Source organism: Pseudonaja textilis, chromosome 2, assembly GCF_049901715.1.
Source record: "Pseudonaja textilis isolate UNSWEBS1 chromosome 2, rPseTex1.2, whole genome shotgun sequence".
NCBI classification, from domain to species: Eukaryota; Metazoa; Chordata; class Lepidosauria; order Squamata; family Elapidae; genus Pseudonaja; species Pseudonaja textilis.
This window is the reverse complement of record NC_141991.1, coordinates 107747078-107759817: the sequence shown is the minus strand read 5'-3', so window position 1 is coordinate 107759817 and position 12740 is coordinate 107747078. Positions and strand designations below refer to the sequence as shown.

Here is a 12740-nt window from a genome sequence, read left to right as displayed (position 1 = left end):
TGTTTTCTTCCATTTTTTTTTAAAAAAAAAACTTAATTGGCTTTTTTATGTATGGAGAGACACTGCTGGCTGACTCTTGTAGCTGTGTTGTTTTTGGTTATAGCCTTTGAATGTCTGTGCCATGAGGCATCCCTGGTCTCCGTGATCAGGAAACATGCTTCAGTCTTAAAGAAAGCTTGTTTGTTTAAAATATGTGAACATTTTTTTAAAAAAATACATACAGATACAATACATTTAAATTATGGGGAATAATACTCTGCTGGAAATGTACTAAACTATTTTGGTAACTAATTTAAAAATAATAGGAAATAAAATCTTTGAATCGGGTCTATAGTGTTTATGCAGAATTGCAGCCATTTGCAGATGCTCTAGTGGTGATTGATTTGTAACACTTACTTTTGTAAACATTGTGTTTTATTGCTTCCTCTGCCTTTCTATGTGATTGTCCATGGTGAATTGTTGACTTTGTGGGATGATCTGATTTATCCTGAATTGCCATAGCTTTATTAAATTCAGCAGAATTCTTTAGGAAGTGTGTCACCATTCGCTTGGTGTCACTTAAAGTTAGATTTTTTTAAACAAAATCTTTTTCCAAGAACTGACAACTCTTGTACAATATTGTTGCTTACCCAATTCCTATCCCAAACTCCATTGGCAAATTGCTGGTGGAATGTGAAAAAGAAATTTGTGTGTGAAGCCGGCTATTTACATGCATGCCACAACCTACTCTGTCTGTCTTATTTTGAAGGACCAAAGAATACAAAAAAATTTAAAAATTCCCCCATTGTTATAAATAGCTTAACAGTTTCTTATCCAATTATGTCCCCTTCACCTGCCTCATTGATATCAGTATTATAATTGGGCAAGAGAATATAGCAGTAGATTGGTTTATCTAAACCTGGGAATCAAGAAGGACAAGTATATCTCTATCCCACTCTTTTAAAAAGCACTTTTTTTAAAAAAAATGCTAGATTTCTATGAATTTTAATATTGAAAATGAAATACCTGAAATGTGAATGTTTTATTAGTTATCAAGTGAAAAAAGCAAAAATGGCTTCTCTGTTTTTTTAAAGATTTAATTCTGTATTAAATTTCTGTATAGGCAGTTTTGTTTACTGAGGTGATTGAGAGCAATTCTGCTCTATTCTGCCAGCAATTGTCCATTAGAGGATCTGCGCAATTCCTCTCTTTTAAACCAACAGAGTCTGTAGCTTCTGCCTGTCAAAAATTGGGGTTCGTGAGTAAATCATCCCTAATAAAATGCCAAAGGAATTGTGTTTGGATTATGGAATTCCCCACACAGTTGAGCATAAAGCCTCTCGTCTCCCAACTCTGCTTTTTCAGCAAAGTCCTAACTAGCAAAATGTAATACATTTCCACTGTCCAAAGGTCTTACAGAGTTGGAGGTCCGGCTATTAATACTACTCACTAATCCAAACTAGACATTTTCATCTTGCTATGAATATGAGAAAAATGAATATTTTATTTGCAAAATCCACATTATTCAGAGAGGTCAGTAAATCTATATGAGGTATATAGGATAGTTGATTAATTGAAGAATTAATCGGGAAGCCTCTAAGTGCCCACATGTGTTCCTTCCTCTTAAGGTGAATGGTTTTGTGAAGGTGAGGTATTGCACCTTTCAGTCAAGCATTGCTCCTCATCTGCAGGGCTCCGATAGAAGAGATAGTGGCCCCTTGCTTGTGCTTACCGTCTCCTCTTCCTCAAGTATGAAAAGGAAGTTGAACTCATTTACATCCATTTGAAACATTCACAGCTTGCTGTGCTGTTTGAACTTCTACAACTGCCTTTAGTGTTAATTGTGGTTAATGGAAACAAACCATCATTAAAACATAACTTGAGAAACTAGTTAATTTTTTCACTAAGGTTACCTGCAGATTCGTGTTCAGACATAATACAAAAATACAGTCAAAACTCAAAAGTAGATCTTTTGAACAGAAATGCACAAACTCAAAGCTAATTTGGGTCACCTTGTTTTATTAAATCACAGTTCAGTCATAAAAACAGCAGAACAGAGACACCACATGGAAGCCTTGCAACTATTCCCTAAATATTCCTAACATTTCTTTCTTTTATAACCAGTATATGTGTGAGGGAGTCTCTTCATTATAATTTTTAATTCTCTCCCATCCCCCCAATATAGCAACCTTTGAAGTAATGCAATGAGAACATAGATGTTTCTGGTGAGAAGTATTATAAGTGAAGTGTTCCTCAAATCTGGTGACTATGGATCAAAAATCTCTATAGGGCTTTCCCACTTTGTAGCTTCCAGTGTTTTAAACAGAACATAAATAATACAATATAAATTCTTAAAAACTACACACTGCAGTATTTATGGTGGCACTTCTTAACCAGTCTCTTTCCTTGGATTTTCCATGGTAGGGAAGGTGGCTGGTGGAGGGAGAGCCATTCCAATCTGTGTAGAAGTCAGCCAAAAGATAATAATAATAGATGGTGTGTACAATGTGGTGTTTGATTACATTATTATAGACTGTAATACGGAACTGTGATTTCAGCTATTGTTCTTTCTCGTACTCTGTATATATGTGTGTTTGGCTGTCCAGAAACCTAATTTTAGACACTCTTTCTTGGCAAAGTGAATTTGCATGTGGAGCTGAAACAAAATGCGATCTTATGTCACAATTTCCAAAGGCAGGATGGATTTTCTAGAAGACAATAAATTTTTTTATTTTTTTTTCTAAGAAAAAAAGGTAGCCATTTTGTTTGTGCATTTGTTTGTCTGTATTAGAATGTACATGTGGTGTCACTTGGATTATAAGAGAATATTTACTTCATATTTAGAAGGTAGGGAAGTAAGGAACAATTCCTTGCATATTATTGATAAAGTATCTCACTAGAACAGTTTTTTCTGTTCAAGCTTCAGAAAAGTAAAAAGATAGTAAGTGTTGGCAAAGCTTGACAGAGCTTCTGCCTGAAGAGTATTTTATGGGTTGTATGTAAAGAAATGTGTCACCTTTTTAGTTTTTGATACTATGGAAACCATAATATGTCTTTAGAGAAATCTGAAGACAGTGTACAGTAAAATAAGTTAATATTGTATTCATATACTAAAATAAGTTAATATTGTATTCTATAATTCATTCCCCATTGTGTATAATACAGATGATAGGATTTTAGGATGTTTTTTAAAAAAATATGTTTATGGTATAAAAACAAAATTAAAAGAGACTTGGGCTTTTTCTCAAATTCGAAATTCTCATTCTAAAAAAAATTGTTGTTACTGCCAATATTCCCATTCCTAAGAGTCCACAGGTGGGGGGAAATTCTAGACCTAGGAAAGTCTTCCTCAATGCTTTGTAGTGAGTACTTTTGTTGTCTTCACACTGTCATAACTTTGGTACTGCTCCTTGAAATACAGCAGATTCTGTATTAAAGTAGGCAAACTTGATTTTCGTTCATTCAACTGCCTAAAATCTCAAATCATGCATTTTTGTTTTGCTGTTTGAAACATTAGAGCTTCTTTGGGTTTGGGAGTGGGCTAGTTCGGGGTTTCACCATAACGGCTTTGTGCCTTTAGGCAGGTCTTAGTTGAAGTTGGTCCAACAGCAATGGCTTTGGCATTTGTTTTTTTTCTTTTTTTGCCCTGCCATAAAAATGAGAGATAGGGACAGCAATTTTGGCACTCCCATGACCTAGCTAGAAAAGTACTAGTTCTAGTGAAACTTTGTAATGGCTGAAGAGAGACAATTGCAGGCTGTTGAAGACATAGTCTGAAGGTCTCAGAATGGTGAGTGAAGATGCTGGCTTTCTGGTAGTTTACTCAAGCAGCTTTTCAACATCCAACTGTAAATAATGCTGCTAAAAACTGCTAACAATATTAGCCAGGAACTTTTCACATTTCCTTTTTCCAGTCTGGTATCCCATCTATCTTCCCATCACTTTTGAAAAAAGGAAACAAAGACAGGCCTGTTTAATAAACAGATTACTGTACTGTAGTATCTGTCTCTTCATACGCACTGGACATTTCTTGCTTAAATAATTCTGCTAATTTTAAGATCGGGATTTAAAACTGAAGGCTCCATCATAGAAATTTAACAATTATAAATTTAATCATACTGAGATTTACTGTTATCAGCAGGATAAATCAATCATAAATAACTTTAAGAGTCAGTACAATTAGGTGCAGTACAATAACTTTCTCTGGATTGAGCTACACTCCCTAATAATATTTGCATTTGCACTTGTCCGGATTGTCTTTATATTTCTGCCTGTAATGACTTAGATTTAAGGTGTTCATCTTTGGATGAATATGGTCCCATTTCATACAAGGCTAAGAATAGCTGGTGGCTGATTGGACAGTAGGGCATTCACTTTGCGTTAGTAAATATAGCTTATGGAATAGGGTTTGCGAAGATTATAAATGTAAGATGGGGGCTATCCCAAAGGTGCTTTTTCAAGAGGCAACTGAACTTTGTTTTTCTTCAAAGACATTTCATTTGTCATCCATGAAGCTTCTTCAGTTCTGAGAAGTGAGATGTCTTCAAAGAAGGTGTACAAGCACCTTTGGGACAACCATGACCTGGATGATTGAGAATCTCGATAGACAGATTATGGCCAGGGATGCAATTCAACTGATGTAACAACCGGCTCAGTGAGCACGCGCAACCAGAGTGTTTGCTACTGATCTCCAGCAATCTGTGTGTGTTAAACAGCTGACACGCAACAATCCGCTGTGCCGCACAAATCACCTGAGCTGAGCTTGAAAACCAGGATATAAAGCACAGACTAGAGCCCGGGCAAGCAATTGGGCCCAACAGCTGATTATTGGAGCTACCGGTTCACCCGAACCAGGCCGAACCGGTAGAATTCCACCCCTGGATAGGGCTGATTAAAAATACCACAAGGCACTAGAAAATTAGTATGAAATTATTGAGTTGTTTCTATAATAGTTTCACATTCTCAAAACTAGGATTGCAGCAGGTTAGAGTACCACGGCTCTGCTTATTTCCTGTTGAGCAGTTGCAATTCTTAAAGTAAATTTTTCAAGGTGAAAGAAGCAGGACAGTATTGACTTCATTTCTTAATAGCTGGATATCAATCTTTTTAGTCCCTAACCTTTTCTTAGTGCCATTGCAAATGATAGGGAACATTCATTCATTCAATTTTTATTTATTCTGCCTTTATTTCTTCATAAGTAACTCAAGATGGCAAATATGCCTAATATTCTTTCCTCCTTTTTCCCACAACAACAATCTTCTGAAGTGGAAACTTGCTGAGAGCAGGTATTGCCTCAAAGTCACCCAGCTGACTTTAATGCCGAAGGCAGGACTAGAACTCACAGTCTCCTGATTTATAGCCTATTAACTTAACCACTACACCAAACTCATGATTGTGTTTCCAGGTGTTTCTGGAACTTGTAATCCCAATACATCTGGAGGTTATGTGGTTGAGGAAAAGAAATCCACGCTGACTTTTTTTTAAAAAAAGAAAATCATTGGTTCAAGGTGGATATAAAAATGAGATATCCAAACTGTTAGAGAAACAAAGTTCTTATTCTATGTCTTCCCAAAACTCTGGCAAATTCTTGGGGGGGGGGGGCGCAGAGGAGAAGGAAATCTTCCATCTCTCCCATGGTCTCCCCTTCCATAACTAAGTTGAAATTACTGATGTTTTGGAAAAAAAATAGTTCATTCCTAAAATCATCTGCATTGGGTGTTTGTAGCATTATTTTTTTTAAAGAAGTTGTTGCAGAGAGAACAAATGATAGGCTTGATGGCCTAAAAGTCAGCTAGGATTAATAATTAAAGCCAATCTATAGATAGAACCATCGCAGGTCAATCTATAGATAGAACCATATTATTAGCATCAATTTTTTTTTGCCTGAGGAAAGTTTCTGTTCATTAGAATTTTTCTCCCCATTAAGACATAAAACAATCGGTTTTTCAAAATATTTTTGACAGTTTTTCCCTATAAAAGCTCCTGTATAAACCAAGCATTCGTGCATTAGAAGGATGTATTTCTTAGGAGTCGGTAATTGAAGATGACATAGCAGTTACACGTATTGATAACATTTTCAATCAGTAAGAGGTATAGTACTATATTTGACAGATGATCTAATGGCTGCAATGCTATTTAATTTATTTTTAAATTATCTGGAATGCATCATTGTTATAGAGGACACCAAATTATTCAGAATGGTGGTTTATATCAAATTGACCTGAAACTGACTTCTCTTTGCAAGATAAACTGACAGCTGAATTGAAATGAAATCATGTTAAGCATAGGTTGAATCACATTGAGCCTTTGGAGATTCTTAACTTTTCATATACACGTATCATAAATAGTGGTAAGTCTCTTGGCACATTAAAGATGATAATGCAGTGGGTTGCATCTATATCCTATTAAAACTCATACGTTTAGGCAAAAGATGCATTTTTGGCAATTCTTTAACCAAGATACTCCAAATGGGCTTACTTACAGAGAGCACCCAAAATCTGCGACCCATGACTCCTGATGAATGAAATTTGGAGAAATTTTGGCTGTTACAGTGGTACTGGTTGCAACTGTGATAGTGTGAACTTCATTTTCAACATTCTGTGACAAGTTTCCCAGCCAAGCTCACAATCTCTTCCTCCCTCCCCCCACCCAGCAACAGCCATTATCTGCCTGCTACAGTAGGTAGGGAAGGGATTAAAGATTTCTTGTGTTCTCTGCCAGATTTCCTCAAGGAGACTCAATGGGGAAGCTGGCAGAAATCAGAAGTTGCTACTGCTCCCACTGCTTTATTGTCCACCCTTGGTCATCTGTCTCTCTTTTAGGTAAGGAAATCTCGTTGAAAAAATTCCCATGGGGCACATGTCTTATATTTTCAAAATAAATGGCAAATAAAACACCTAGTATAACACTTTTGTTTTAGAGCTATTAATGTGATTGAACTTTTTAAGTAAGGATGCCACAGAGTTGGCAAAGATGCAGAAATACTATCAGTCTTACCGATGGCAGGAAAATATTAAGTGGCAGGAACAAGTTATATTTACAACAAGTAAACGTGGGGTGGTTACCACCTAAAGGTAAGCATTTTGCACAACATGAGTTATGAAAGTCACATCTGCAATGCACAGCTGTAACCTTAGCTTGAAAGCAGATTTATTTATGAGGAGCAGATTTAACAAGGAGTTGACTCTTAAGCTGTATGAACCCTGGGGCCCAGCTGTGCTCTCCACACTTCTGTTTGTCTCTGAATCATGCTAGGCTATGCTTATTGCCAGAAAAATAGTAACATCTGCTCGGTTTGCATCTGTAGTGATTTAGGAAGCAGGTCTTTCTGGGAGCAAATCTGCCTTTCACAGATAAGTAGTTTAGAGCAATACATTTTAACCTGCCTGAATCTTATTAGTGAGAAATGGGCTCTAATTATGGCTAGGAATATTTAAATACCCTTAAATGCGTTTCAGGTCTTGAGAAGCCACATCTACACTCTTGTGAAGAGGATAAAGGGAGCTGGACCTAAGGCTACAGATATGCAATGCTGTTTTCTAATCCTGTGAACAATCTTTGAAGTATGACAGCTTCAACATACTTGAAGCAGCCATCATGAGGTTTTGATCTCTCCCTTCCCCGCCCCCACCTCTTGTTCCCTAATCCTGAGGCCTAATTCCTTTCTCACATGGTAAAACAGTGTGCCCTAGTTTTATTTAACCGGGTAGTCTTGCTGTTTCTGATGGGAGAGAAAGAAAAAACAGCTGAGAACTTTAGTCTGCTTAATTATTTTCTTTCTTTGTCTATGGAAACGTTTAATTTTGGATACTGGGGCATGAAAATGAGCCCTCTCAGAAGGAAGAGCAGGTGAAGCTGTAATTGCCATGGCAACATGGATCCCAGCACAGGAAAAAAATGACAAACTTTGAAAAACTGCAGAAATGTATTTCTGCAATATTGTCTTCTTTCATGCTCCTGAATTTATTTACCTGAGATTAATTCACAGCAGCATAATTTCTTCATGCTGTGGAAGTGAAGACATTTTGTTACCCTCATTCTCCAAACTTCTGCTTTTGTAACAAGTGTCATCTCAGGCCCCAGTGATTCCCCCTAAGAGAAAGCTATAAGGTTATAGCTATAGCAAGAATAGTACTGTTGGTAGAGGAGAGGATTGTACAATAATTATTAATTCATCCATTGCTTTCAACCACAAGGGTTTTTCAGACCTTGCTGAGTTGCCTTTGCAATTATGAAAACAATGCCCTGGATATAAAAAGACCTGGGAGCCGTTACCAGCAGTTTTTCAGTTTGTTGTTTTTTAAATCAAGCTGTTTAAGCAGAAGGCAGTCCCAGACTCTGTAATAGGCTAGAAAACACCCGTTTTTTCCACTTCCAAAATGTTTATTTCCTTTCCCTTGGGAGCCCCTTTCCCGTGCCATCTGGAGCACAGAGTAAAGAATTCCTGCAGAAGGTCCGCAAGAGGCTCATCACAAGCTTCACTACTCAAGCAGCCTGGTTCTTCCCAGCAGAGGTGTATTGCGCACATAATGATGGGCATAGATCAGCTTGCGACAGCCTGTAGCAGCTTCCAATATTCCCCTTTTTCCATTCTTTTCAAACTCCTGCTGCAAAGAAAGAGTGGGGAGTGGGGTGGGTGATATGACTCCTTCCTGTTGTCTCTTAGATGAAAAAGGATCAATTGTTAATCGAAATACAACTGGCAGCTTCAAATTGCATGGATAAAGATCCTCCCGTATCTGGCTGGTTGCATCAAAGCCCCCAGGAGGAATAACAAGAGCCTCATGGCTACCTACTTTCCCCGTAGGAACAGCGGTTGCCATGGCAGCAGAACTTCTGTGGTACCTTGGTTCAACCTGTACTTTCACCCATTTTGCTTGACTGCATCATGCCAGCTCCTTGGAATACTTTGCTCTTTGTTTGCGTAGCTTCACGAAGGCCTGTGCTTCCTTGTCTTTTTTGCGGGTCCCCAGGAGCTTCAGGATGTCATTGCCTAAGAGGGAAGAGATGATCTGCAGTTCACTGAGATATAGCAGTACTGCTCCAGCATACTGTACTTTTCTCAGAAAATTAGTACAAAATCATTAGTACAAAGTCATTTTCAAAAAAAGTTCCATTGTTCATTACCCAGCTATCAAAGGAGAAGCTGTTTAGATGCTTCTGAGCAAGGATTTTACTGCATAATTTTTAATCTACCGTATACCACGATTTTTTTTAAAAAAGATACTGAGGCCTTAGAACGCAGAGAAGAGCAATGATGATATGGGGTTTGGAGGCTAAATTGTACAATGAACATCTAAGGGAACTAGGCGTGTCTTACTTAATGAAGAGAAGTTTTAGGGATGACATAATAGTTTGAAGGGTTGTCACAGCGGAAAGGGGGCTCTATTTTCCAATGTGCCTGAGGCAAGACAAGAACCAATGTGTGGAAGCTTGTCAGAGAATGATTTAACTTGAAACTAAGAAATTTCCTGGCAGGAACAGCTTGGTTTACGGAATTGTGGGTATACCATTGCTGGAGGTTTTCAAGAAAAAAATGGACAACCATTTGTCTGGAACGGTATAAGGTTTCCTGCCTTGGGTTGGAGTAGACCTCAAAGGTCTCTTCCAGCCCTTTGATTCTATGTGCAAAAATGACTTGGCTTCTGTGCAATCCCAAGAGGACAACATTGCTCAATTTGGCCTTTGTTATTATGCACAACTCACTACAAATTTGTATTTATATGTGTTCTGTACATTTCCATCTGCCTATTTTTTTCCCCTTCTTCCTATAGAAAAGTCTTTTATGGTAATATAACTTTTGTTCAACTTTTTTTGAGTGGGGATGGTAGGTTCCTTGAGGAAGCACAGAACAGAACAGACTAACAGAGTTGAAAGGAACCTTGGAGTTCTCCAACCCCCCTACTCAGGCAGGAAGAAACCCTAAACCACTTCAGACAGATGGTTGTCCAAGCTCTTCTTAAAAACTTCCAGGGTTGGAGCATTCACAACTTCTGAAGACAAGTTGTTCCACTGGTTAATTGTTCTAACTGTCAGGAAATTTCTCCTTAGTTCTAAGTTGCTTCTCTCCTTGATTAGTTATATATGCTACGTGGCTATCAGTTGTGAAAACATTACAAAAATTTAGAGGTATAATTTGGGGAAAATACTTCTGTAGAAATAAAAACTAGAAATATGTATTGGTGGAAAAATGTATTAATATAATGGACATTAGTGAACAATACATATAGCAAGCAAGGCAGGATTTTTTTTAAAAAAAGTTGTTTCGATTTCTTCCTCTAGCCTTAAACACTTATTTTTGATCCCCTTTAGTCTTGAATTAATCTTTGTTTCAGCTTGGGAGAACCTTAACACAATTTTTTAAAGGAGTGGATAAAGTGAGATTCAATTGCTAATCTAACGTCTTGAGTGCAAGGGACTTAAAATGCATAGAGACATGCATAGAGACAGGAAATTTCTACTTTTTTCTATGAACTTAAGAAATTCAAAAGCAACCACTGATACAGACTGGGATTTATAACAGTCACTTAGTAAAGAATGAAAGAGCTAAGAAAGAAAAAAAACTACATCAATCTGCAGTTTGGAATTCTTTTTTGCAAAATGTCCCAGGTTTATCGTTCTCTAAAGGCCAGTGCAAGCCTTAATCCTCACTTCACTTTGTCATGTGTTTCATCCTTACATTACTCTGTTCAGCGCTTCTTCAGTGCTCAGCCAACAGGAGGAAACATGCTCATCACATAGAAAGAGCAGCAAAACTGAACCCCTAAGCAACTGAGGAGAAGTAGAAGATGGGCACAAGATTTACACAGCATGGCCAGAGGAGTCAGGTGAGATGAACTCTCGATCCCTGTCAATGGGAAATCACTTTATCTGCTACTCAAGAAGGCAAAACTGTTTTTGCAATTGCTGAGGCAAAAGGTAATCAGCTTATCTTTCCAAGCCCATGGTACTAAGAATTTAAAACTTGGTATCTAGTGAGACCTTTGGAAAATATCCACTCTCAGTTTTATAATGCAAAGCTTAAATCAAGTTTTAACCCACTAATGAAAAGAGAATTGCATGTCATTTCTCCTGTGGGTGGAACAAGAACAAGGTCCAAGTAGAGTAAATAGTCTATTTTCAGTAAAACAGATTAAAAGAAAGCCAATATAATTTTCTTAACTCTGCCTTCTTTAATGACATAGGCCAATCTTTTCTAAGGTTTCATCTCATTATTGCATCAGATTATTCATAGCGTACAAAATGTGTGTGGCTCTTTTAATATATATATTTTAAGATAGTTGGTGATTGAAGCTTTCATGCATATTTTAGTATTTATTTAGTGGTAATTAAAACAATCCCAGAATTGTATTAAAATATTACAGCCAGTTTCTTCTCCACCTTCACAATTATTTGGGAGAAGTGGTAATATATATTTCTTATTTTTTTGATAATGTGTACATTTCCAGTTGCTATTCCTCTACATTTTTCTAGTGTTTAAAATGTAGCTTCCTATATAAAATTCTGGAAGGGTGCTTACTTTACCCAAATATTTTCTTATTGAAGTTTCAAAACAAAAGATATTTCATGCAAAACTATATTACTGCCTGACAAAAGTAGAAGAGCCACTAGCTAGATTAGTATGACTAATGAATTAATTCCTCAATTTAGCATGCTATAACTATAAACACTTCTATTTTAATTCACGGCCTCCTCTCCCTTCTGTAGCAAAACATAAATAATGTAATGAATATTCTGACCTATTAACAGCCTGGTTTGTGCAACAGAATAAATAAAAGTGTTCTTTGATCCTGTTTGAGATGGATTCCTAACCAGAATGTTTTCATTCCAGAGGATAGCATGAAGGATGAGAGAGGCAGTTACCAGCAGTTCCAGGATGAGTTAAAGATAAACGAATCTGTGGTACTATGGATGGGTTGATTGACTCTTCAGGCTCATTCAGTCCCAAGACCCTGCAGAGCGGGAGAAAAGCTTCTCCTTCCAGGTCATTTGCTCCCAGGGTGTCATAGTCAAACACTGTAAGCAGCAGGCATGCTCCGTCTTGCTGACATTTTTCTGGAGGAACCAAACTGTAGTGAAAACCAATATGGCAGTGGTGAAGTCAAGATACCTCTTCCAATAGAAATAGGACAAAATATATTGCCACCACCTCCACCCCCAATAGGGAACAGAGCTCAACCTCATAGGCAGTTTTCTCAGAGTACAGCAGTGATATCTGCAACATGTCAACGAAAGGAAGATGAGGAATGTATTAAACCCATGCGCTAAGTATGATAACTGTATAATCTTGGACAATGATTATAGGACAGGAAAGAGGAGTGGCTCTTCATACATACAATTCAAAGGCTTCATCAAACAGAGGATGGAGATTGTTCTTTATGCACTCAGTTGTCCGTGTTGCAATCTCAGGGAATTCATGATGTGGCTCCAGAGTGAGTTGGATGAAGGGGTCACTTAGGCCTATATTGGGGGGAGGGGAAGGTGTAGAAGAAGTAACAGAACAATAATGCAAAACCTACTTATCTATCATGAACATTTGTTTCTCAAAAAAGCCTCCAAAGTAAGGCACATTCAACCTCTTGTAATACACAAGGTTAGGACAGAGGTAAAGTGCTTATCTTGTTCATTTTTATTGGAATGTTTATAAACTGATGTCAAGAATCACTTTCTTCTCCAATCCTTTCCAATATGATATGGAGTAGATGAAGCCCCTGTTTTCTGAATCATTCTATTGGTCACTTGACTAGTGCCTGTCTGTTGAT

General features: G+C 37.5%; 1 protein-coding gene across 6 annotated transcripts in view; it reads right to left on the bottom strand.

The window, feature by feature from the left end:
* Positions 1–3807: 3807 nt before the first annotated feature.
* UNC13D (unc-13 homolog D) overlaps positions 3808–12740 on the bottom strand; it is a 53620-nt gene continuing 44687 nt past the window's right edge. For 3 of the 6 annotated variants that reach the window (XM_026702004.2, XM_087924863.1, XM_026702001.2), the window contains 3 exons: positions 12315–12438; positions 11842–12047; positions 7109–8971 (listed from right to left, as the gene is read on the bottom strand). In XM_026702004.2, the coding sequence (XP_026557789.1) occupies positions 8865–8971; positions 11842–12047; positions 12315–12438 (437 nt within the window). In that variant the 3' untranslated portion in view covers positions 7109–8864. Of the gene's footprint in view, positions 3921–7108; positions 8972–11841; positions 12048–12314; positions 12439–12740 lie in introns of those variants that run through there. The other 3 variants (XM_087924862.1, XM_026702003.2, XM_087924860.1) reach the window with 3 other exon arrangements.